General features: G+C 48.8%; 2 protein-coding genes across 6 annotated transcripts in view; one reads left to right on the forward strand and one right to left on the reverse strand.

Annotated features, from left to right (window-relative positions):
• CACNA2D4 (calcium voltage-gated channel auxiliary subunit alpha2delta 4) overlaps nucleotides 1-11,135 on the forward strand; it is a 112,466-nt gene extending 101,331 nt beyond the window's left edge. The window contains exons 30-38 of the mRNA XM_059187456.1: nucleotides 3,618-3,688; nucleotides 4,066-4,141; nucleotides 4,703-4,755; nucleotides 5,123-5,178; nucleotides 5,486-5,506; nucleotides 8,061-8,178; nucleotides 9,646-9,758; nucleotides 10,054-10,136; nucleotides 10,854-11,135. Coding sequence (XP_059043439.1) covers nucleotides 3,618-3,688; nucleotides 4,066-4,141; nucleotides 4,703-4,755; nucleotides 5,123-5,178; nucleotides 5,486-5,506; nucleotides 8,061-8,178; nucleotides 9,646-9,758; nucleotides 10,054-10,136; nucleotides 10,854-10,958 — 696 coding nt within the window. The 3' untranslated portion in view covers nucleotides 10,959-11,135. The remainder of the gene's footprint in view (nucleotides 1-3,617; nucleotides 3,689-4,065; nucleotides 4,142-4,702; nucleotides 4,756-5,122; nucleotides 5,179-5,485; nucleotides 5,507-8,060; nucleotides 8,179-9,645; nucleotides 9,759-10,053; nucleotides 10,137-10,853) is intronic.
• Nucleotides 11,136-15,473: 4,338 nt separating this feature from the next.
• Nucleotides 15,474-25,712, reverse strand: part of ADIPOR2 (adiponectin receptor 2) — a 101,595-nt gene continuing 91,356 nt past the window's right edge. For all 5 annotated transcript variants that reach the window (XM_059184408.1, XM_059184404.1, XM_059184405.1 and 2 more), the window contains 4 exons: nucleotides 23,238-23,424; nucleotides 22,801-22,988; nucleotides 20,460-20,653; nucleotides 15,474-18,311 (listed from right to left, as the gene is read on the reverse strand). In XM_059184408.1, coding sequence (XP_059040391.1) covers nucleotides 18,183-18,311; nucleotides 20,460-20,653; nucleotides 22,801-22,988; nucleotides 23,238-23,424 — 698 coding nt within the window. In that variant the 3' untranslated portion in view covers nucleotides 15,474-18,182. The remainder of the gene's footprint in view (nucleotides 18,312-20,459; nucleotides 20,654-22,800; nucleotides 22,989-23,237; nucleotides 23,425-25,712) is intronic.

The raw sequence follows: 25,712 nt of genomic DNA on the forward strand, positions 1-25,712 counted from the left end.
TCTGAAGCCCGACAAAGTCTCAGGACCACCGCCTAGCCTTTCCTGCCAGCGGCTGTTGATCTGGACGCACTTTCCCTGCCGGGCTAATATGCCGAAGGTCCAGGCTGCTCCTTGTCCCTGCCAAGGTCCACCCAGAGGTCTGGGGAGAAAAGACTGTCCCTGCTCCAGACGCCAACTTTCCTCCCCACCCAGCCTCACGAAGGCCTTCCTGCCGGGCAAAGCCCCAGGGCACCACCTGTCTGTGGTCTGCGGGAGGGGCAGGGGCGGCCTGGATCTCCTGCCCCAGTGGTGTTCCAGGCCTACTGATTAGACATTTGGTCCCCCTGGGCCTCTCTTCCAGCTCAGGGTTCATTGTTATAATGAAAGACTACAGATGACAGAATTACAGCCCTCCGCGGGGGCCTAGAAAGAGAAGCAGACAGCTGGGGCCATGAGAGTGACAACAGCTCTGTAGATCTCTGTAATGTTTACAATGGACCTGTCATCCCAGATTTGGGGATCCCTAGTCCTCCCGCTTGCCTGTGGGTAGCACCTACACAGGAGAGCTCCAAAATGGACCTCACAGGGGCACCAAAGCTAGAAAATCGAATGCCCCATCATGAGGAGGTGAAATCTCTCTGAGGGCGGGTGCAGCACCCTCTCCCTCCCTGCCCCCAGCCCAAAATGCTGGGCTTGCCTTCTGACCAGGGCAACCCTCTCCGCCCTCAGAGGGCCTCTGATGTGCCTGTCTCAGCTCATTTTCCTCAGCAATCCCTTCTCCCTCCCTGCTTCCCTACACACTGAGTGCCCGGTGCCTCCAAAGAAAAAGTCAGTTGGCCACCTGCCCCCTGGGTGGCTCTCTCTGGAGCACAGTCCCTATGCTCTCTCTCCCACATGCTTCCCCAGCTCCACTGTGGGGCCAGAGAGACTGAGACTGTCAAGAGACTGAGCAGCTCAGGGGAGCCCGCGAATGGGGGGCTATACATGAGAAAGGAACACCTTACGTTTTTAGAGAAGAAACTGAGGCTGTCCATCGGTAAGAAGAGACTGTGAGACATCTGCTCCATCCCAGAATCACGGGCTCTCCCACCCAACCTCAGGCCCCCTTCCCTCTGGGGACCAGAGCTTCACACAGGCATGCAAATTAGCCTAGTTCTGGGGGCTGCGGCCCAGCCACCCGGAATACTCATCAGTTCTGGGTTCTCTGCCGCCACCTGCCCCCTGTCTGCTCCCTGCACCCCCGCACGCACTCCTGCCTCATTACAGACACTGAAAACACAGGCAGCCCCAGGCCCTTTTCATACAGCCCCAGAGCTCGGGCAGTCCAAAGGACCGTTGCTTATTTGTGGATTGTGCCCTGGAAACATGGAGCCCTGCCCCACTGCAAGCAAACCCGAAGGCAGGTGGCACTCGGGGTGCAGGGACCTGGAGCTTCCAGACCCTGGATAGCACCGTGGCTGGAAAGATGCCACAGACCCCGCAGTCAGTCTGGGCACGCTGAACTGACAAGGGTGCTCCAGTTTGAGTGTTTGGACTTCAGCTTTGCAGGGTCAGGAACTAAGTCAATCTACCTTTTTGAGGCACTGATGGACTCTGATGAAGTTCCAATGAAACGATCAGCTAAGAAATGTGTTCTGCTGTCAGCAGTGGAGCCCCCACCACAGGGTTTTAACCAAATCAAAGGTTTATTCTCTCACATAAAAGAGTAGATGAAGGTAGCCCAGGACTGGTACGGTCTGGTCACCAGGTGTCTGCATCCTCAAGGTCACAACATGGCTAAAGGAGCTCCTGCCTTCTTGTCCCTTTTCCAGACCAGAAGGGAAACAGTCATGAATGAAGTACTCCTCCTATGGAGTCTTCTCCCTTTAAACAGATTCCCGGATGTCCCACATGGTGACTTTGCTCAGTTTTCATTGGCCAGCTCTGGCCAGAAGGGAGTCTGGGAAATGTAGTCTTTTAGACGAACACACTGCTACCATAATTCAAGTCCGGCTTGCCTTACCTGAAGAAGGGGAGCCCGGTCAGTCACGTTGTTTATGTATAGAAGAGGATACATTTTTTTCCAGTGTCCAGGAGCTCATCTTCTCAGAATCAAGTGTCTGAACTGTGGTGTTTTTGGTGAATAAGCGTAGAGTTTGGAAAGAAAAGCCTTGTGGGAATTTGGGCCAGCCTCATTTCTACTCCACTGCACTTTCCCAGGGAGAAAACTCCAGTCACTCATTCATTGCCCGTCCAATCCCTCACACATTCCTTCAGCAAAGATGCACGGAACAGTAACCACGAACAAGACACTGGGTGGTGTGGGGGACCGGGAGGTAGGTGTCTGCCCACAGGATCTCGCCATCTGGTAAGGCAGGAGCACACACACATCTGGTCCCTGCAACAGCAAGAAGCAACCCACAGCTGATGGAGAGGGATCGCGTGAGCTCAAGGAACTTCAGGTGGCTTCAGGGCTGCACTTCAGAGAACGGCAGGAACGGATACCTCACACCTTTCCACTTGCTAGTCTCTCCCTCAAAGGCCTTCGACTCCTCCCTGCTCTCCTCTGCTCTCTCCACTGCCCTGCTCCAAGAAGCCTCGCAGGCCTCAGAACAGAGAGGTCTTCTGGCCAAAGAGTGCAGAGCTCAGACAAGCCTGCATGTCCCATCCAGCACTCTCTGGGCCACCCCCTCCCCTTGTGCCTTTGTCCTTAGCCTGAGGAGGGAGGCCTTAAGTCCAGCTGGAAAGGTGAGAAACGAAAGACTTCCTGGAGGAGGACAACAAGGAAAGCTCCTTGGAGTAAGGACTGGGGAAGGGTGGTCCAGGCAGAGAGAAGAGCCAAGGCCAGAGCAGCTCCTTATCCTATGCCCACCACATACGGAGCCCTCGCCGTGTTCCAGATGCTTGGCACAAGCTATCCCTTCCCCAGCCCATGGCCACGCAGTGGGCAGTGCCGGAGCCAGGATCTGAATCAAAATCTGATGCTGAAGTCCAGGCTCTTTCCTCTCTGCCATGCTGAGAAGGCCGCAGAAGCAAGAGACCAGGGCAGGTGGGGAGGTCAGTGTAGGGGTGAGGCTGGAAGGCAGCCTGAAGCCAGATCATAGGAGGCTTGACTGTCATCCAACTTGGGGGACTTTGCGGGCTTGGAGGGTACGGCCTCGGCTGGTGCACGTGGTGGGTGCTCACCAGTGCTGGCTGACTGGGCCATGGAGGAGGGACTTGGGGGAAGGAGGATCCTATTTTGCTCTTTAGGAAACAAAAAAAAGCAGAGAGAGAGACCAAATCCCAGCTGTGTTGGCAGCAGGGTTGGGGACTGGACTCCAATCGTAGCCCCTAGATTGATTTCATAGCCAACTAAATGAGAAGTGCTAAGATAAAGAATAGGGCAGGGGAGCCTGTTAAAGGGGGAGGGAGCCGGTGGAATGGGTACAGTTCTGATTCTGTTGCCCCGTATCTATAGGGGAGACCCAGCCCACCCCCGTCTGGAGCTAGCAGTGAGCCCTGGCCTAATGTGGGAGACTTAGAAGCCTTCATCCCGCTTCCCTCCCTCCCTTTCTTCCTCCTCTTCCTCCCACTCTCCCCCCTCATCCCTCCCTCCCTCTCCATCTCTCTCTCTCTCTCTCTCTCTCTCTCTCTCCCTGTCTCTCTCGCCCTCACAGATGGGAAGATTCCTGGGGGAGGTGGATGGCGCTCTCATGACCCAGCTGCTCAGCATGGGGGTGTTCAGCCAGTAAGTGGGACACGTTTCTCCCCAGACTGACTACACACAGAAAAGGCAGGAGCTGATGCTAACTGGTCCCGACAGATATCAGGATCCTGACCTCAAAAACCCACAGTGAAAGCCCCAAAGAGCTAACAGAGCAACCTTTCTGAAGCCAGAGACTAGATATGAGGTGGAGAGGGGTATAAGGTCATATGGGCCCTTAGAGGGAAAACCGAATTTGCTGTTCCGTTTCTTCAAAGCAGTGGAAGTGCAGAGATGAAATCGTCTGATCGCCCATCCTCCCTCCCTCGCCCTCAGGAAGCCTGGGAAATGGGAACCCTGCAGCAAACCCCCACCCCGGCTGGGGGAAGGCCTGACTCCCCAGTCCTGTTTCTGATTTTCAGAGTGACCATGTATGACTACCAGGCCATGTGCAGACCCCTGAGTCACCACCCCAGTGCCGCCCGGCCCCTGGTCAGCGTGAGTGTCACCCCAGACCTTTCTTCCCACCCACTACCCCCAGGACCCCACTCTTGACTGGGACCAGAAAGTAATGTCAAATCTCCTCCCACCCCACCCCCAGACCCACACCCCTGCTCCCTGTCCTCAGCCTGCCCCTGCCCCGGGCCTGTGGGTCTTCTCTCCGGGGCTTCTGGGGATTGTTCTGGCGGCCCCCTGAGGCAACAAGCCTCTGGCAGAGAAAGCAGAGGGCAGCCCCTGGATTGTTTTGTTCCTGCCTCACTTGCAAATAAGTGCTTTCACCCGTATCACAAAGGATGCCAGGAGCAGCACCAAGTGGCTCAAAAGGGAGAGAACTGGAGGAGTCCTCCTGATGGGTCGAACCCCAAGTGCCCTAGGAATTTATCACATAACAGTTGTAAATGCTCCCTCTGCTGGGAAGGGGTGGGAGATGGTGGCAGCCGGAAGGGGCAGGGGGGACGCTCCTCCCTCCACCACACGTGCTGGTCTTTAATGACGGTGCCCAGGGGAGCGCCCTCAGCTGGGGCCTGGGCCTAACCCTGTGTCCCCTCTCCTTCCCAGCCAATCTCTGCCCTCCTGACCGCTACCAGGTGGCTGGTGAATGAGCTCTTGCTGTGAGTGAGGTCTGCGCCTTGGGCGGGGTCTTGGGGGGGACTGGGGGGACTTCATGCAGGTGTGCCTTATGAGGGAGCCCTTTGAGCAGGAGCTGCATGAGGTCCCCGGAACCCCAGAGGAGGCAGGCGAGATCTCCGGGTGTCTCGTGCCTGCCCCTCAAACACACTGCTGGCCAGCGGGGAGGCTCCCTGCTCACCCAGGAGCCCCAAGCAGGGAAGAGGGTGTCCTGGAGGAGAGGGGCTAGACCAGGGGCCGCCAGGGAGCTCTGGTGCTCCAACCGGGTCAGGAGGGTCAGGCCCCCGGGTCAGGAGGGCCCCCGGGTCAGGAGGGCACCGGGTCTTGGGGATTCTGCTCTGTGTCTGACAGGATCCTTCTGGAGTGGAGTGCATGGGGCTCCTGGCCAGCAGACAGTGGGGCTGAGGGTGAGTACGCAGGACTGCAAAAATGGAGTGTTTGCTCTCAAAGCCATTTCAGTAGGAACCTGTCACCTCTGGGAGGATGACAGATGGGATGGGGACTCTGGAGAGTCCGTGCCTCCCATCTCACCTCACCAGGCCCTCTCTCATGGCCTCCCCTCACTTCTGGCTCCCCTCACCTCTCTGTGTGACGACATACCACTGCCATCTCGGGACACCACTGCTCCGTGTGACATCATTCATTCCATGTGACATCGCTACCCTGTGCCATCCTGCCCTCCATGTGACATCGTGCCCATCATGTCCTGGACAGCCAAAGCTGTCTTCCATCACTGTGAGTAGTCTCACTGAGTTTTCTGGGGGTGCGGGTAGGGACTTCGAAAAGGGACTGTCCTCAGCTCTCCATCCAAGGAAGTCTGAGCTCTCTTCATCCAGGGGACCCCTAACTCAGAGGCCCTCTCCCACTCGAAAGCCCCATCCCTTAAGGCATGAGGGTGTCACCCAGATCTCGTCCCACACAAGTATAGTCCTAGCCCAGGGCAAACAGAACCTCCAGCCATCTCCTTGGGTGAGCTCACTTATGATTCCAAGGGGAGGAAGCGTGATGTGGCCCAGTGGCTGTGACCACGTGCAGGTAAGCAGCCGCCAGGTCTCCTCGTGGAGCAGGAAACAGGGGTGCCTCCAGCTCCCTGTGTCCACCGAGACCCCAGCAGTGTGCAGGGTTAAGGGGGTGGCAGGTGGAGGCCTAGGTCTGGTCACTTGGGCACTCTGGGGATAATATATCTCCTGTGACCTTGGGTCTGAGGACAGTGCCCTCCACAGGCCCCACCGTGAACCAAAGAAATGTCCTCTGTGTCAACCAGCTGTGACTCTAGACTGCTCTCCCAGAAGAGCGAAGCCACTTGACCTTTAAATGCAAAAGGCAGTCCTTGGCTTCCACTCCCAGGGTAGCTGGGGGGTTTCCTACCACACAGACTATCTCGCTTTAACCAGCCTTGCTCAACCCCTCCATTAATAGAGCCTTTTCCATGGGGTTCTGGAACATCTCCACTGCCTGGGCTATTCTCCCCACCCCATTTTTGTTAAGAGTTTGGCTTCCTGATGGTGTCTGTGACAGGAACCAGGAACCACGTGTCTCAACCCATTTAGAAACAGGGCCCTCCTCCCTCTGCATGGGAACATGGGCCGGGGGCACAGCTCCCCTCCCTGCCGTGCTCTCCCTGCCAGCAGCTGCATCTTGCAAACGCTGAGAACGATCTCCCTCCGTCTGCTGGTTCACAATTTCTCCTCTTCAGGGAAGCTGCCCCTGGAGCTTCTCCATCCTGCCCAGGAGGCCTGGTTCAGCCACTCATCCATGTCCTCAGTGAATAGCACTGGACGTGGAGTCCAAGGACATGGACTGAGGGAGGCCCTGAGGGAGACCCTGTCCCAGCTGCATGGAGGCCCACTCCAGTCTGTCGTTGTCCGCATGGTCCCTATCGCTGTCATGGAGATAATCTACTCACACGAAGTGGCTCAGGTGACTGGCCCAGCCCCCACGGGGGACGAGGCCAGTATAACTGGGCCCAGGAGGGAGCCGGCCACCAGGCTCCTGCAGGCTTTAGCCAGGGTGCCCACACAGTCAAAGTGCCCAGTAGCAGCCCTGGAAGGTCTGGTGAAACCGACAAAGTGTGCAGAGCCCCGACTGTGGTTCTTCCCCCCAGTTCGCACTTCTCGGCCCACAGACTGGCCTACCCTTTTGCCTTCACGGTCCAGTGGGAAGTTTCTGGATCTGGGCGCTCTCCTGCTAACCCCCATGTGATCCTGAGATGGGGGTCTATGAAATGGGGGTGACCCTGCCCACCCTCCCCATTCCACAGATAGTAGCCAAGAACCCAGAAAGTGTAGAGAAGTGCCTGGAAGAAACAGACGTGCTGCGTTAACAAACCAGGGCTGCTATTTTGACCAAAAATAATGTCGTTCAGTCCGTGAACCAGCCCCGTTTGGCTCTTTGCTCACCCCAGGCGCAATGTGTGTCCTCCAGGACTGGGCTGTCCGGGCCTCTGCTATTCGTTTTTCCGAGTCCTGCTAGCTTCATCCTTTGTTCCTGAGGGGACTCAGTGCACCACTAAGGAGCCGGAAATCTTGGGAGCTGTGTCTGCTGGGCTTTGGCCACGTTGGGCCCTGGAGGCCCCTGCTGGCTCTCTCTCCCAGGCCCAGGCAGGCTGGCGCTCAGCCCTTGCTGCTCTGCTCAAAACTGGTGGTGGGAGTGGGGGCGGGGGGGGGGCTGGGCGGGGGGGGGGGGGTTGGTTAGGGAGCAAGCCTAGGGCTGGTCTGCGTGCTACATGTGCAGAGCACAGTAGCTAGACTTGAGAAATGTCACCTGTATACAATGAATGGGGGGGAGGGGTAGGATTAAGAATCCAAAGTGTCCCCCAAGTCACCCCTTGGCCCTCCTCCTGCCTCTGCTCTCCTCTCAGACCCTGGGTATCAGTGCTGATTGGAGCCTTCAAGGGGTCCCCGCCCAGCCCTTCTCCCAACCAGCCGGCTTACACTGAGGATCGCGCTTCCAAGGGGGGAGGTGGTTTTCCCCCAGGTCACGGGGCTAGTGTGCTAATCACCCACAGCCGAGAGCCAAGGCCCCCCATGCCAGTCTGCTGCCCTTCCCACTGTGACACCATCTGCTCCATTTTTTCTGTCTCTTTTCCTTCCCTGTGTTCCTTCCTCCCCTCCTCCTCTCCGAGCCCTGAGAACCTTCTGACAAAGGGACAAAAGGGTGTTCTATTGCACAGTAGTGACCATGCCTGCCAGCCAGGGTTGCAGCTGAGACCCCCCCCCAGGCATGGCTTCCTGGGGCCCTCTCATCTGGCAATGCCCCTTTCCCCATCTGTAACTCTGTCTCTCTGCAGCCCACAAGCACAAGAAACAGGACGTGCTGCAGCCGTGTGACACAGAGTACCCTGTGTTTGTGCACCAGACAGCCATCCGGGAGACCAATGGGATCATTGAGTGTGGAGCCTGCCGGAAGTAAGATCGGAGGGCAGCGCTGCCTGACCCCAGCTGGGCTCCTCCCTTCCCCTCCCCCTGACAACACACCACCACACCCACACCCACCCACCCCTCCCCATCTTTGCTTCCTCTTTTCCTTCGTGAAGGAAACATGGGCGGGGGCAGAGGGTAGGCTGGCTGGGGGCACCGGACGGTTTGGTAGAAGTGGTCCCGAGGCCAGATCTGGACCCACCCACCTTACCACAGGCTCCAAAGGAAAGTCTCCACAGCCCCTCTCGGAGGACCTTTCAGTGTGGGTCACACACATTTGCTTAGCCCACAACAGCTCAGCGGCAGCCAGCCCCGTGCAGGCCCAGGGGCATCTGCAGGCCCTGGGAAGGCACCGGAAGGCGAGGATAGCGGTGAGGAAGAAGCCAGTCAGTGCCCCCTCAGAAACCTGTCTGTGCGGAGAAGCAGGCCAGCTCGGGGGCCCTCTCGGGAGTGGTGGGCTGGAGGAGGGCTCCTAGCGCTGTCAGGTCACACCGGCCTCTCCTTTCCGTGGCCGGCCTGGAGCCTGTGTGTGCGCCCCGCAGAGACTCAGGCCTTGCCCGTGTGCAAGCCGTGAGACGGAGCTGCATCCTACCGGCTCCAGCTACCGCTGGCCTGAGGCGGGCAGGGAGGCCCGACAGAAACTTCTCTCCCGCCAACTCCCACCCTGACCTCGGGGACCTTCCAACTTGTGAAGTTCTGTGCTGGGCCGCCTCTAGGGTGTCCACTCAGCCAGCTCAGCCATTCGCCAAGGGCTTCGCGGGACGTCCCTTGGACTCCCCAGACCTCAGGGGAATTACTTTCTAGTGTAACGCCTCAGACTTGTCCTACTAGTGTGTGATGTTGGGTGGACGGTAACCTCGCCAGAGTGGTTTTCTGGGAACTCCTGTGACTCGTTTATCTCAAAGGCTTGTCATGAGAATGAAGTAAGTGGTCTGGTGTAAGGCACGGACTTCAGGGTAGACAGTTTCGAGTTCAAAAACACTCTCTTCTGCTCCGCAGCCCTGTAACGTTGGGCAAGTTACCTCACCTCTTCTAGCCTCTGGGTTCTCCTCCACGAAACAGGAACGACAGCAACCTCCCTTGGAGTGGTTGCGGTTAAGTGTGTGTGTGTGAGAGAGAGAAATCATCCACCCCAGAGGAAATGCTCAGGAAGTGGCAGCTACTGTTACATAAGGCACCAGGCCTCCCGCAGACAGGCTTTCCCGGATCCCTTCCTCCCTCCCTCTGGCGGCTCTCCAGGGCCTTGTGCGGGCGGGCTCTGCCACCTTGTGGCCAAACCTGAGCACCGCATCTTTCCGGCACGGCCTGCCCCAGCCACACATCCCTATCTGCTTGGGACAGTCTTGATTTATGCCTGCTATCTCTGAATATATTAATGACAATTCTTTTCCCTCTCGAGAATTATCTGAGCCTGCCACAGAGCGGTTCCGCAACCCACTTCTCTCTTGGCCGCAGGATATTTGTGATGCAACAGATTCCCAGCAGTAACCTTCTCCTCCTGGTGACAGACCCCACCTGTGACTGTAGCATCTTCCCACCAGTCCTGCAGGAAGCTACAGAAGTCAAATATATCCTTCCAGCTTCCGAGAAATGAGGGCTGGGGGAGGGATGGAGGTGTTGGTGTCACTGAGGAGCTCAGATATTGAGAGGCGAGGCCATCCTCCCTCCCCACCAACATCCCCCGCCTCCCACCCAGGGCTTCCGGATTTGTTCCCTAACCCCTCCCCTCCCCCTAACCCCTGGGTGCCTTCTTCTACAAGGCAGCTGGTCCCACCTGGGCTAGGCTCTTCCCAGACTTAGTCTCTAGAATCTCCAGAATTCGCTGCTGTCATGAGATGTTCGCCTTAACAGTGACTTCCGCACATAATGCGTCCGTCAAGTGTGACAGGCTACGCTCGCAGAAGCTTCGAAGGAGACCAGATTCCTGCCACGCCTTCCATCCAGAGGTAAGGGCTGGAGGGGGGCAAAGGGGCGGGGCTTGGTCTTCATCCACAAATCCTGGGCTCTTGGATGGGGCCTGTGCATTTGCAGATGGGAGCTGATGCTTATGAATGCAGCCCTGCTTGTGCACGTCCGTGGAACACATTCATGCGTGTGCATGGACATTCAGGCCCCTGTGGCATTCACATGTGGAGGCAACCAGGAGCTAAGGGCCAAATTTCCTAGGGTTTGGGCCCTCAGTGATTTCAAACCCAGTTCCCCCATATTGCCTTCATTACTACTGCAGTTAGCTCCAAACGAGGAAGCTAATATATGCACATGCTAATGACATTAAGCGCCCACTATGTAAGGTGCTTTTAGCTTAAGGCCTCAAGCTGGGTGCCTTACTCATGGTATTGTCTTTGTTGAATATGCCACAAATAATCCACATCCACTAAGTTTCCAGAGTTGATGGCTTCCCCGAAGTCATTCTAGAGGATGGTCCCACGGCCACTGTAAGACTAGGGACAAGCAGAGGCTTGAACCCAGTTCTGGGCTGAGTGCACAGCCTCTCCTTTGCCCTAAAAAATAGGCGGTCTAAAAAAGATGGCAGGCAGTGTTTCCTCCATTTTCTGGGCTTTCCCTCTTACCCCAGGTTTTTGGCTATTAGTCCCAGAGGCCCTCCTCCCTCTTCCTTGCCTCATCTTGAAGGCTACCTTTTCATCTCTGCTCTGGGTTCACAGGAAAATGCGCAGGAGTGTGGCGGCACCGCAGACACCTCGGCCTCGCTCCCCATGCTCCTGCTGCCTCTGTGTGCCTGGGGGCTACCACCCCAGCTTTTGCGGTGACACCCGACCAACCTCACCTCTGTTTTGACAAGATGATCCTTCCAGAGACACTCTTAAGAGTCGGCCCCTGCCGTGGGATCCACCTCACTACAGTTGGGTTATCACCCAGGTCACTGTTCATCTGTCTTGGGCTAATGGTCCCTGCCTCCTGAGATTGCCAGATGGAACCAGAAACCACTTCTTTTTTTTTTTTTTTAAAGATTTTATTTATTTATTTGACAGAGAGAGATCACAAGTAGGCAGAGAGGCAGGCAGAGAGAGAGAGGAGGAAGCAGGCTCCCTGCTGAGCAGAGAGCCCGATGCGGGACTCGATCCCAGGACCCTGAGATCATGACCTGAGCAGAAGGCAGCGGCTTAACCCAGAGCCACCCAGGCGCCCCCAGAAACCACTTCTTAAAGGCCTTCCAGGGAGCCTAGTACCATCCTTCCTACCTCCTCTTCAGGAGTCCACCGGGAGCTCAACTTGGACCAAGACAAAAGAAGTTAATTGCATCTATTCTCCAGAAGCCCAGACCCAGCCAAGGGTCAGCTGTTTCTAATGAACCTGGTTGGTCTTCAGTAGAATCCAAGACCTTTACGGTATGAGAAAGAGGAACAGAACGAGGCCAACAGCAGAAATGAGATGAAGAACATGCCCCCACCTGAAATAGAGCTTTCTCAAAATGAGATGCATGGTGAGGGGATAGGTCAATTTCCTAGCTGCTGCTCAGAAAGGGGGGGGGGGGGGCAGCAAAGAAGTAACTAGTAATGGGAAAAACCCAGAACAGGAACAGGTATTAAATCCTTTTAAATTACTGTGGCATGTCTGCAAACTATGGCTTCTAAAACTTCTGAAAATGTCTTTACAAAATGCTAACATACAGAAACTTTTGCATCTGAGTAAAAGCCAATAGGGTAAAATATATAGCTCCTGCACTAAAGGGTGATAGAACAGGGGAGGTCACACAGTCCTTCACAGTGGTCTGGTGAGGGATCTCCTGAAGGCTAGCTCCAGACTCCCCGGGAGGGCCAGCTCCCTCAGTGGTCTGTTCTAGCCACTTATCTTTGTAAGAGAGACTACCTTGATCTCCACGTCCTGGGACTGAGCCCCATGCCCCATGTCAGGCTCCCAGCTCAGTGGGGAGCCTGCTTCTCCCTCTACCTCTGCCTCTCCCCATGCTTGTGCTCTCTCTCTCTCAAACGAATAAATAAAATCTTTTAAAAATAATAAAATAAAATAAAAATTTTAAAAAAGACTGCCTGACTCTATCCCTGGGGTGGGCATTTCAAGGAACATTCCAACATGCACAGCAGAGTCCACCAGGAGGGGAGCTCTGTCTGGGAACTTACTCTCCACATGCACACCTCCCCTAGGGTCTTAGGGCCCTGGAGCTTCCTCCTCCCTCCCCCGAAAACCTGGCTCCACTGTGAGAGCAACATTAAAGGCAGACCATGTAGAAATTCTGAGGTGGCCTCAGAACTTTAAATTCAACCAACATCCAACGAGGAAGTCCAGCCAAGCCCCAAGATAAGCATGGACAGCATGCCGGGCCTCGGGAGACCCTTCTCGGCCCTCCACAATTCAGAGTACAAACTTCCCACCAGCAAATGGCCCCCCTCCCCCTGTACAGTGGGCCAACTTTGAACAATGCATTCATTGCCCTATTTGTAAAATGCCTTACATTACTGATAAGATGACGTCACTTTCACCACTTAGTCTCACAAGCCTGTGAGGTCGGCATTAGCAGCCCTACTTACAGCTGAACAAGTAGAGCCTCAGAGAAGAGAGTGACTCAAACTCACTTGCTCAGCCAGTTTAAGTGGCAAAATAATGCTAGGAATGGCTAAGGCTTACAGGTACCTGGTAAGTAACAGGCATTAACTCATTTAAATCTGGCAGCAATCCTCTGAAGTAGGTACTGTTATCTGTCCCATATTGTAGACAGGAAACTGCAGCAGAGACTTGAGAACTGGTTGTAAATTATTGGGAAAGAGCTTTATTCATGCAGTGTGCTGGGCATACAATAAGCACAAATTACATGTTAACTACTGTTAGATCTATTACCTCCTTGGGGAGGAGAGAAGTTGGCCAAGAAATGACAATGTGGATGTTAAGAACAATAGGCAAAGATCACAGGTGTCCATCTGGCACAACAGGGAACTCTTTCTCCAGTCAGGTGCCATTGCTCAGAGCTTCCCCATCATCCTGTCCAGACCTTATCATGACAGGCATGGCTGCATGAACACTTCCTGACTTGCTCGGGCACCTTCACCACCAATAACACCCAGTGCCCACGTGCACCCCTCTGCCTCTCTTTGGTATTAATAAACGTTCTGGCCTTCAACAGCATCTGACCTCTATTACCAACTCCCAGACACAGGCTGCTTGTTCTTCTCTCTAGGACAGCAAGCCTGTCTTTTGAAAGGCCTGACCTCCCTGCCCACCCAGGAAAATTTATCAACTCTCTTGGATCTATCACTTAAAAAACCAAGATTAGGTGCTCACTTCAACAGCACATACACTAGAAACCAAAATTAGGAAGTGTTGGGACAGCTCCTGGCCTTGTCTTGTCTCCTCCATCCCCGTGTCTCTGGGTGGCCTGGAGACTATAAAATTGGGAAATCACTTTTAGAACCAGTGGAAGGAATAAACTAAGCTTTCTGAGAAACTAACCTTGCTCCTCACTTGGGAGAACAGAATATTCTTGTGAGCTTAGGAGACCAGAGCAACTATTTTTTCCTTTCTTCTTTTACCAGAACCACTACCAGACAGCAGGTGGCGGCCTGACTCAAGTTAAAGAGTCATCACTGATCATAGGCGAACGAGTTAGAACCAAAGCCATTTAATAAATGACAAGAATCTGTCAGCATCTTGAATTATCTTTTTTTTAAATATTTTTTTATTTATTCACGTGACAGAGAAAGAGAGAGATCACAAGTAGGCAGAGCAGCAGACAGAGTGAGAGGGGGAAGCAGGCTCCACACTGAGCAAAGTCCGATGCGGGGCTCGATCCCAGGACCCTAAGATCATGACCTGAGCCGAAGGCAGCGGCTTAACCCACTGAGCCACCCAGGCGCCCCTTGAATTATCTTTTCTTAAATGACCAAGAACTCAAAGCTGCTGTCAGATCCTCCTTCCTCAGTACCAGGAATAAATTAACTACTAGATCCAGCTAATAATTTTGTACATTTTGATAGAAGTGCTTTCATGTAAAACAGTTCACCACTTTATAATGCTAAGTGAAGTTCTGATTCCGGAGGGCAGGGGAATGGAAGTATCTTAAAGTCAGAGAAGTAAATATGGGGGAGGTGGTCACAATAGGAAGAAATCAGAGCAAGAATTCAGCAGAAACACCCGCCAATCACTACAGAAAGTGCGAGAAATGTTGATCTCAGTGAAAGATGCAAAGAACCTAAGCCCATTTTAAAAGGTGAGAAAAAGAATGCTGTAACTGAAGCTAAGTATTCTAGAGACAAGGATATTACTTCCAGGATAAACTGTAAAGCAACACTGCCCAAGGGCTCTTTTAGGAAACCCAGAGCCCAGCATTCTACAAAGTGAAAATTCAAACTTGTCCTTTATTTCCTTTGCAATATCCATGGCAATACCATACAGGATCCTCACCTGAGAAAGGGAGCATACAGTTTTTAGCAAAAAACTAAGAAAAAGCCAAATGGTTCTTTATAATGGCTCAAAAGAGCAGAATGCAATCCAGTGTTCTATACCCAGGGAAACCCTAAAGCTGTATCTATACCTTAAAATGAGAATTCGGGGCACCTGGGTGGTGCAGCTGGCTAAGCATCCAACTCTTGCTGGTTTCAGCTCGGGCTATGATCTCAAGGTCAGAAGACTAAGCCCCGCATCTAGCTCCAAGCCTAGCATGGAGTCTGGCTGAGGTTCTCTCTCTCCTTCTGCCCCTCCCACCCATGGTCTCTCTCTCTCTCTAAAATAAATCAATCTTTTAAAAAAAAAAAAAAAAAAGAATCCAAATACTGGAAATTCTCCTGCAAAGATAATTTACCCAAGGCAAAGGGGTACGGATTCCTCTCCTTTCTTAAATTACACAAACGGTTAACAAACCCCCAAACCTTTAGGTCAACACCGAGATTTAATCTGAACTGTCTTCTTATTGTGAAGAGTGTAGCACAAGAGTCACACTTGGCTTTTCTGAGCTTCAGTCTCCAAACCCAGAAATGAGTGATACTAGTTAGTTCACAGGGAGGTGGTTATGAGTATCTGAGATACCAAGTCCTTCAACAGAAACTTTCACATAGAGTATCTATTATGTTGGGTATTATTTTGATAAACTTTAATCATAAATTAACTACCCCTTCGGGTTAGCTCTCCCCTCCATTCTAAACCTCATCTCAGTTGTAATGAAAGCTTAAGAAAGGTCAGGAAAAGTGAGTTGGGCATAAATAACTTTGATTTGTGCATTCAGACCGGGAAGTCTCTGACAATTTCTTAAGCTTCGGTTTCTAAATTAAGACTTCAAGGCAGGTAATTTGAGTAAGTAAAACAGTACACGACCGAAGTTCATATTCCATTTGGTTCTTTTTATTAGAAGTTGAGAATACAGCAAGTAAGGGAAATCCCATGGCGAATGGAACCATCACACAGAGGCCTTTCTGAAACCCCAACCTTCTATGATCCCCAAAAAATGTGCTTTGTGGCTTCCGCAATTTATAAAGGGGAAGGGGGAAAATACTGAAAAAGGCCACTATTTAATGGTTAAAGAATGAAGCTGTAGAGGTCCTAACCAGCCTAGGGCCAACGAAGAAAATTAAAAATCTGCACAGAGCAAGCAAGCCTCTGATGCTGAGAGTAAGGCATTCAGGCGCCAACCTGGTGAGAGTTCTCAGCGAGCACTGTGAAGACCAAGTGCACAGTGAGGCTGTTGGTAGTGAGTTGCACGTAGACACACACACATAAATGGGCGCACACACACGCACTCGCACACCCACCCTAAAGAGGGAGATTTTTACTGGATGACACATCATTGATGTTAATTTCATTTTTCCTAACAGTTTGTGCTATGTTGAACCAGATTTAGCTCCTCCTTTGGGGTGTGGGGTGACTGGGCCCAGAAACTTCTACTTCTGTTGGTGGTGTTACAGGGCTGCATCTTATACCCTGTATCCCAAAGTGCATGACCGAAGAGCAAGTCTGGCTTCTGATATGTGCTGTTGCTTTCATGAGACTAAGTGTCCCTCCTTCCAGATGGCCACTGCCCTGCTGGACTATTCCCTCAAAGGGAGGAATATTGTTCTTTATTGTGTCAGGCACCACACCAGTTCACCTACTCAAGTCTCTCGTTGGGTCCCTTGGTACCCAAGGCAGTGAGCTTACCCAGAACCAAAATACTCTTAAATCCTTCCCCAGTTCTATAGTGGAGTCCTTCTTCCCAGTTCCCAGCTTTTGCTGGAGACTGGAAGGGGAGAGAAAGGAGATTACCAACAAGACAACACTCTGCTGGATACCAGACTCTTCCCATATGCCAAACGCCTACTGGAGGGTGCCAGCCCCCAGACTTAGGGCTTCAATGTTTAGTTCTAAAACCCATAATCCCCAAGATGTAACTCAATCACCTGAAACCTTGGGTGACAAGTAACCCAAGACTCGAGTGCTATTTTGGTGGTTTGCCTATGAGCCAAGATTAGAATTCTGTGAACCAGATCCTTCCCCTACCACTCTCCCTGACACCATAACAGGATACCTCTGGGGCATGAGCAAACTTTTTCTACTCCTAGCAGCTCTTCAAAGATATGGCTGTACCAGACTCCCTGGCAATAACATACCATTTTCTTTTGCAACTTCCCACCATGCTAACCCCGAAAACTGGGGTTTGGGGAATACTGATGACTCCTTGGTAGTACTGGACTGGCTTTCTTGTTCAAAGACAGCTGATATGTATGTCACGACTAGGCTTACTAAGACAGTGGTGCCAGAGGTTAAATTTACCTTTCCTGATCCAGAGGAAGCCTTCTCCCAACCTATGTACATGAGCTCAAGAGGCACCTGGACAAGCTGCAATCTTTTTTGTGGCTGGCTCCATGCCAAGAACTGTGATGTCAGGGAAAAGGTCAATTTGTATTCCCAAGACAAGGAAGGGTAGTTAGGGCAGTGACTTTAACAGAAGGATTCTGGGGTGTTCCTGAGCTCCACAGCAAAGATACAGAAAACTGTCACATCCCTGCAGATAAAAATCACCACAAAACTGAATAGGATGCCATAAAGTAATCTGATCAGCCCCCGGGCTAACATTTCCAGAGTTCCTCCTACTGTCTCCACTACCCCTTTGCTGGCATAATTGACTTTCCCAAGTAAATGGCTCTACTCTTTAGAAGGGGTCACTCTCAGCATAGAAAACAAATCACTCTCTCAAATGATACCTTAACTAGAGCCTTTATCTAACACATCCTGTCAGCCATTCACATGCTGCTTCCACTGAGAAAACACATACAGCTTCCTTCCACCTTGGGACTCCCTAAGGCTCTCAGACATGAGAGTGGTCATGTGATCACTGGGCTGGGGCTATACTTTCTGCCCCACAGGGTCCAAGGTATGCCAGCCTTTAGAAGGCACCTTGGTGCACCAAGGCATTATACATTCTGGGGCCATCACCTGATCCTCCTACAGTCACTTTGTGCAAAATTGAAACAGTGTGTGGTACTTGCATGTTTCGTTCTGTACAAAATTCCCCTCCCTCCCCTACCCCTATGTTTTAAACATTTATATAAATTCTTAAACAGTGAGTTAGAAATCTTATTTACATTAATTTCTTTGTTCTCCCAAAAGAGCATCTAAAATCACATTCCCACCCTTTAACAGGATATAAATGTTCACCTAAATTGGTTTTTAAATTGATTTAAGGAGCGAGAAAGGGAGAAGAACGAACCACCAGCTAAACTGTGTTCCCATCTTCTACAAAGAAATATGACACGGATCAGAAGCCAGTTTGCCAAGGTCGTGCAGAGCCCTCAATCAGTAGATCCCAATTATAAGTCAGGGTTTGGGCCATTTCTCCTTTTCTCCAAATTGATGCACTCCATCCTTTGAGGTATGATTTATTTTTGTTTTTCTCTTCTCAGTCGTGTACCAGGTGGAGCCCCAGGGGCATCACAAAGCCCACGAGGCTGTCAAAGTTTGGGGCTCCTCTGGCACTGGCATCAATGGCCGGTAAGGGAGGCTTGCAGACGCTGCAGGCCCTGTTCAGGGTCACAGTCCCCGGCTTCTGGAAGGTGTCACAGTGCATCCTCTTCACTGCAGCCTCCACCAATCATGAAACGGAACTCCTGGAGGTTTGAGACGCCATGGAAGTGAACGAAAGCGCCAGCAACCACAAAGATGTGAAACAGCTGATGAGAGTGAAACTGGAGGGGGGTAGGGGAGAAACCCATTCATTATTTAAGTCTGCTAAAGAGTCTTCAGGTTGTTTGTGCTGAGCAGGGTTAGGGAATGGAGGTTACAGAGCTCAAAATTCAAGGTGTCCACAGATCTTGAACATCCATTAGGCATATCACATTCTGCTGAACTGAAGGCCAGCTGTCCCCAAAGAAATCAAGGTGCTACCACTAAATTCTAACCATGAAGATGTGTACACATATCATAGGAGTATCTGGTGAACTCAGGCCAATGGCATACACACACCCTTGCTAACAGACTACAAGGCTACAGTTAGACACAGGGAGGTTTTCCTGTTTGCTGAAAAAAGCTTTTATCATGGCATTAAAAAGCACCAGAACTATGGCCAATTTAAATGTTGCTCTCTCTCAGAAAAACTAAAGGGATTTCCAGGATTAGGTAGAAGGTTGAAACATTATGTCTCTCCAGCTCTAAGACTCTGAAATTTCACAAACAACATACCTATCAAAAGACTTGGAAGGTCAGGTCTTTTCATTCCTTCTCTAATCAGAAGTGGTCTACAAGCACATGAGCTTTTTTTCTGATTTAATCTCTTCTGTTGAATGCTAGTTCATTTTTTTTAAAGGGATCTATCAATTGCTCAGTGCACCAACATTACTTCAAAAATTATACTATTCTCTCATTATCATGGGGCAAAACAGTATTCATAAAGAGAAAGGTATTAACTTTAGAGGTTAAACTAGAAAGAGCCATAAGTCACATCCCAGGAAAAGGTTCCTAGGAAATCAATTCATTCTCAAAATTCTCAAAATAAGGGGGGGGGGGGGTTATCTCCATAACTGATGTCAAAATGATGAGAAGGCAATCTCCAAAAGATAAACTAACTAATTTGAATCTGAAAAGGTTGCCTAAATTAGCATTATATTCATTTTATGGAGGGCTAAATTACACTTTGAAGACTGGATGATCAATTTAGTTTACAATAATCAGCAACAGGTCAAGGAACAGAATTCTAAAGGTCAGACTTCATATCAAACAATTCTTTAAGGCGCCTGTGTGGCTCTGGGTTAAAGCCTCTGCCTTCGGCTCAGGTCATGATCCAAGGGTCCTGGGATCGAGCCCTGATCTCTGCTTGGCAGAAGCCTGCTTGCCCATCTTTCTGCCTGCCTCTCTGCCTACCTGTGATCTCTGTCAAATAAATAAATAAAAACTTTAAAAAAAAAAAAAAACAAAAAAAAAACCTCTTCAATCCTGCACCTACTGAAAATGTTTCAGGCCATTTTCAATTACAAAATTTTCCATCTATTGGACACTTATATTTCTTTCCCCTTCTCTTTCCCTCTCTCTTAACCACAATTTAGTTAGCTCTCCTTCCTCTCTTGCTACCAAACACACCTAAACACAAATCTCTTGTTACAAATCACCGAATTTTAGTATCAAAAAGAACTCTGGCAGGGGTGGCCTGGGTGGCTCTCAGTTGGTTAAGCCCCTGCCTTCAGCTCAGGTCATGATCTCAGGGTCCTGGGATCGAGCCCTGCATCAGGCTCCCTGCTCAGCAGAGAGTTTGTTTCTCCCTCTCCCTTTGCCCCTTACCCCTGCTCATACTCTCTCTCTCTCAAATAAATAAAATCTTTTAAAGGGGGGGGTGGGGCTTTGATAAACAATCTAGTCAATCACCCTCATTTTCTAAATGAAGAAACCAAAACAAACTGTCTTCCTTGCCAGTTCAGTGTACTACAGGAGCACAGACTCTGATATTAGACTAGCCTGATTCAAATTCTACTTTTTTCACACAGCAATAACTTGTCCTAACATTGGACAAGTTACCTAATCTCCCTAAACCTCATTTCCTGATCTGTAAAATGAAAACATTAATAACAGTGTCATACCTTATAGGGCCAATGTATTAAATGAGGTAACCTGTGCAAAGCACTCACTCAGTACCATGCCAGCCACCAAGTAAGTGTTCAGTAAATGTTAGTCCTCACTGTACTTACCATTCAGAGACACACAACTAAAGAAAAAGAGTTACAACTAAAATACGGGTCTCTCAATTTTGAGTCTAAAACAACTTCAATTATTTCACTTCCTGGTCTGCCAGTAATATACTATCAGATATGTATGTATACATACTACCTCTCCCTGGTCATACTTACCCAGATATCACACTTGCCAGGAAAAAAGCGTTCAGGGATGCGCGCAGCATAGAGGGCGGCGCCTGTGATATAGAGGCTGGCCATCAGCATCAGCCAGCCGATCTGCCCTATGGTGGCGGCCTTCAGGAATCCCTCCGAGATGACATAGTGCAAGGTAGGAATGATTCCACTCAGGCCAAGGCCCAAAAATACTCCTGGCAATCACAAGAATAAAATAAAGTAAAAATGCAGAGGAGAAATAAGGAAGAAGAAATATTACAATATAGCACTAGTAATTCTATAAACAGTATTTCAAGTATGATGCTTCTTGTTTGAAAGGAAAAAGGTGGCCTTCAAACTCTGGGATACTGCCACAACAGACAGCAGCAGCTGTGTTCTAAAAGATAGACCCATTTACAAAGGCAAGGAGCCTCCTGCTGAGAGAGGCTCAGCTTAACAAGTCAGCAGTCCTCAATGGGTTTAGAACTGTGTTGCTAAGTGCTTCAGGTACAGACAGCTCTAGAAGTTTGTTTAAACCTTCCTCAATGCTTCCACTTTGTAGACAAAAGAGACTGCAATACAGAGCAATTTCACATATTTTGTCTCCCCTCTAAAACAACAGGGATTCCCGGCATTGAAGTGGAATGGAAGAGCAGGGGGTGGTAACTGAGGAGGTTGGAGGGAGGTCACAACTGCTCCTGAAAGCTCCCAGACCCAGAAATACCAATCTGGTACAGAAATCTATCAGAATCATTCCACCACAGCCCTACTGCCTTCAAAATCATCTACAGCAGTGTTTTTCAAACTTCTGGATATGACTTAGGCTGTAAGATCAACTAAGTGAATCTGGATTAGCATTTTTTTATTTTTTAGTGAACTACAATGAAATAAAAATCAGACTGTCACAAATGGAATGTTAAGTAACAGTTTGTAAAAGCTGAGTAATATATGTGTGTGAATTTATGAGTATATATACAAATCTGTGTCAGTTGAAATACCACAGGAACATCTCACACCCAGGAGCCAGTAACTGCTCCTACATTTTGACAGAGAGAGTTAAAAATAACCTTTAACTCTCTAAACACAAAACAAAAAGCCTATCACTTGTTTTGGACATTACCAAATAAGTTGCTGGTGTGCAACAATGTATGTATGCACATACACATGATAAATAATGGGCATCTACAAGAGAAGAGGAAAATGGCAACGCTCATCTCACAAAAGGGAATCAACCAGGCCTAAATAAAAACCTTTTCCTACTTCTACTCATTAAAGAAAAACCATCACAATCCTGTTTCACTTGTTATTTTCCTCTACATGCTAACCAGAGGTTCTAGTGGTTTTGCCTACCATTCTGGAAGTCAAAAGCTCAAGAGCTTGGTTCTTCTGATGTGTATTTTTACAGCAGAATGTTCAGCTGTACTCTCAACTCCTGTGTTGAAGCAGGCTTAGCCCCACAGTTAAGCACTGCTGAAAGTCATGCCTGACCACTGCTTCTCTACTTAAAAGGGTCAGTGGGTAGACTGTTGTGAACAGTGGTCATTAACAAGAAGTTAAATTCTAACTTCTAACCTTGCAGGAAATTGCAGATATACTATGGCTTGGATTTTAATACGAAATGGTTTTGGGCTTTGGGCTGGGGTTTTTGTTTGGTTTTTTAAAGGTCAAAAGGAAAAAATACTCCTTTTACTACTACTTGTTCATTCTCAGTAGACACCAGGTTTGATAGGATAGAACACTGAAGGACATGGTCCTGGCTACAAGGAGTCCCAGTCCAGTAGGAAACAAAAACATGTCCCTGGTGAAATCCCCACTCCTAGAGGAAGGCTCAACCAGAGGTTTCTGGTTTTCCAAACACACTCCATCGAGACAGGCATGATTCTAAATATACAAAGTTTCCTTATCCCTATATTAGAAGAGATGTATGGTACTTGTGTTAGTAGAATACAATCAGTATGAAGTTTTATTTACCTAAGCAGTACACATTTTCGAATAAAAACACAAAACCAAAAAAATGATGCCAACAAAAAACCCAATCACTTAAAAAAGTACACTCCAAGCTGATAAAGAGTAATCATTTTTAACAAAGGTTACAAAGACACTGCCTTATGGACAGTATATAGTCATAAACTCAAGTGAATTACAAATACATATACACTGACTCATAAAGCTCACCATGCCCCTCAACTCCATGCACTTTAAGACAACTAATGAATACTACCATATTAAAAGCCCCTGAAGAACAGGAACTGTGACTTATTTATCTTTGCATCACAAGTACATAGCAGAGGACTTGGCAAGTAGACTGGCAAATGACTGGTAAATTAGCAAAGGCGCAATGTAAAACCCCAACATCTCTTACCTGCTCGTACACCTCGATACTGAGGGGTAGCAAACATGTCCCACTGGGAAACTATAATGGCCGCAATGCCCAGCACACAGATGACAATCAAGTAGATGAAGCAAGGTTGTGGATTACAGTAGAAAGAGTAATAAAGCCATGGAACAAAACTTCCCATAATCAGAAGAGCAATACCAGAGTAATCCAGTCTAAAAAAGGAAAGAAAGTCATGTGATATTAAAAAATACAGCCCACTACAGACAGGTTCCAATTACTCCCCTATGACATGAGCTAGCAGGTAACAGACAAGAGGCAAACAGGAATGCTTGCTTTAATTAAAAAAAAAAAAATTTAAGTTCCCATCAGACAGTATCAAGAATTCTGGCAATTCTGCTAGATATTCTTCCCTAACCACTGACTCAAATACTTGATTACAATGTAGACTTTCAAATACTTACTTAGAGAAGAGCCGGGAGACCCCTTCTGAGTGGCAGTAGACCGTGTGGAAGAGCCATGAAAAAGAAAGGCAGAGAATGGCCCCCAAGAAGAATAATCCAAAGACCACCTTCTCTTGCAGAGGGGCCACAAAGGAGATGTTTGGGCGAAACATATAAAAGATCCCCAGGCACAGGAAGAATACACAACCTACAAAAAGAGTAGAGAGAGAAAAAAGAGGATCCTTGTCAGGAAACAAGTGTTGTGTGTTGATGAAGTTCTCAGTCCTTCACAATCACAGTATCTGAATCAAAAGCTCCAGGAGAAAGATTTTCCAAATAACTAAAGCATATCCAAAATTCTGGTCTACTTCAAACATTGCTGGTACCATATACTCCTCAGCTTCAAAAAACAAGTGTTTTTGTATAGGAATAGTACTTTATTTATCTAAGAGCATAATCCAAAAAGAAACAAGACAATGCTACTACTTCTTAGAAGGCTAAATTTGTCCACTTCTACCTCTAGGTCTAGGATAAAATTTCATTTAGAAAGTTTTTGGCACATATGCTGGAGCCCAGCTTTCAAAGACCCATTTTCTGTTTGCTCTTGCAATGAATTCAAATGCCTCCAAACCCTGTCAAGAAATACAGCTTTCGGGGTGCCTGCATGGCTCAGTTGGTTGAGCACCTGCTTTCTGCTCAGGTTACGGTCCCAGGGTCCTGGACTGAGTCCTGCATGGGCAGGGAGCCTGCTTCTCCCTCTCCTCTCCACCAAATAAATAAACATCATTTAAAAAAAAAAAAGAAAGAAAGAAAGAAAGAAGGAAAAGAAATACAGCTTTCCTCCACCAGTAGCTGTCAAGGAACATTGTGCTTCTCTGGTTCTCACTGGTTAACCCAACAGATTCAAGAGTTAAGGACAATAAAATGCCTATTCATTCAATTTCATAATCAGTTTTTAAATTGCTCTTCTATTCTAAGGCACCTGGCTAGCTCAGTTGGTAAGTGTCTGCCTTTGCCTCAGGTCATGATCCCAGGGTCCTGGGACTGAGCCCCACATCGGACTCCTTGCTCCACAGGAAGCCTGCTTCTCCCTCTCCCACTCCCCCTGCTTGTGTTTCCTCTCTCGCTGAGTCTCTCTCTGTCAAACAGATAAATAAAAATCTTAAAAATAAATAAATAAGCTGGTCTTCTTCACACTAAAATACATGTTCTTACTACTTAGGAGAAGGTCACAGGGCGCCTGGGTGGCTCAGTGGGTTAAGCCTCTGTCTTCGCTCAGGTCATGATCTCAGGGTCCTGGGATCGAGCCCCGCATCCAGCTCTCTGCTCCTCGGGGAGCCTGCTTCCCTCTCTCTCTCTCTGTCTGCCTCTCTGCCTGCTTGTGATCTCTCTCTCCCTCTGTCAAATAAATAAATAAAACCTTTAAAATTTCTTTAAAGAAAAAAAAGTCACTTAACACAAGGAAGGCACCGAAATTAAGATGTTAAACATGTGCTAAGTAACTGTTCTAGTTAATAAAACTTTACCCCTGAGTTAGAAGTCAGCAATGAACTGTATTTGCCACCCTATTCCACCCTCACTACACTAGCAGGTAGGAAGGCATCTGGGGACACAACAGAAATCAAATGTGTGAAAAAAAAAAAATGCAAGTCGAATGGGTAAACCAGAAAAGATTTCGTATACTCACAGGTCTGTGCAACCATCACTATTATTTAATTTCAGAATATTTTCATCACCCCAAAAAGAAGCCCATAATTACTACATTCATCTCCCACTCCATACTCTGCATCTAGCCCTAGACGACACTAATCTTTCTATCTCTGGCTTTTCACATTCCGGGCATTTCGTGTATATGAGTTATATAGTATGTGGCCTTTTGTGTCTGGCTTGTTCCACTTAGCGTAATATTTCAAGGGTCACCCATGTTGTTAACACATATCATCAGTACTTCATCTCTTTTAATGACCATATATACTTCATTTGCATGGATAGACCACATTTTATTTACCCATTCACCAGTTTAAAGATGCTTGGGTTGTTTCTACTTTTTAAATATTATAAATAATGTTGCTGAAAACATTTGTATACATGTTTTTGTGTGAACATGTTTTCAATTCTCTTGAGTACATAATTAAGGAGAACTACTTATACCTCTGTTTAACTTTCTAAGGAACTGTCAAAATTGTTTTCCATAAAGGCTGTACCATAATAACACTCCTACCAGTAAAGTATGAGAGTTGACATCTTTCTATATCCTTGCCAAAACTTGTTAATTTCCATTTTCTTGATTACAGCCATTTTAGCAAGTGGAAGGTGGTATCTCATGATTTGCATTTCCCAAAATGACTAATGATGTTGAGCATCCCTTTTCCCCCCCCTTTTTAAAAACTGAAATAGTGTTGACACTTGAGCATCTTTTCATGTATTTTATTGACCACTTGTAGATCTTTGGAGAAATGTCTGTCTATTCAGATGCTTTACCCATTTTTTAAACTG

The sequence above is a fragment of the Mustela lutreola genome, chromosome 8 (genome assembly GCF_030435805.1).
Source record: "Mustela lutreola isolate mMusLut2 chromosome 8, mMusLut2.pri, whole genome shotgun sequence".
Classification (NCBI taxonomy): Eukaryota; Metazoa; Chordata; class Mammalia; order Carnivora; family Mustelidae; genus Mustela; species Mustela lutreola.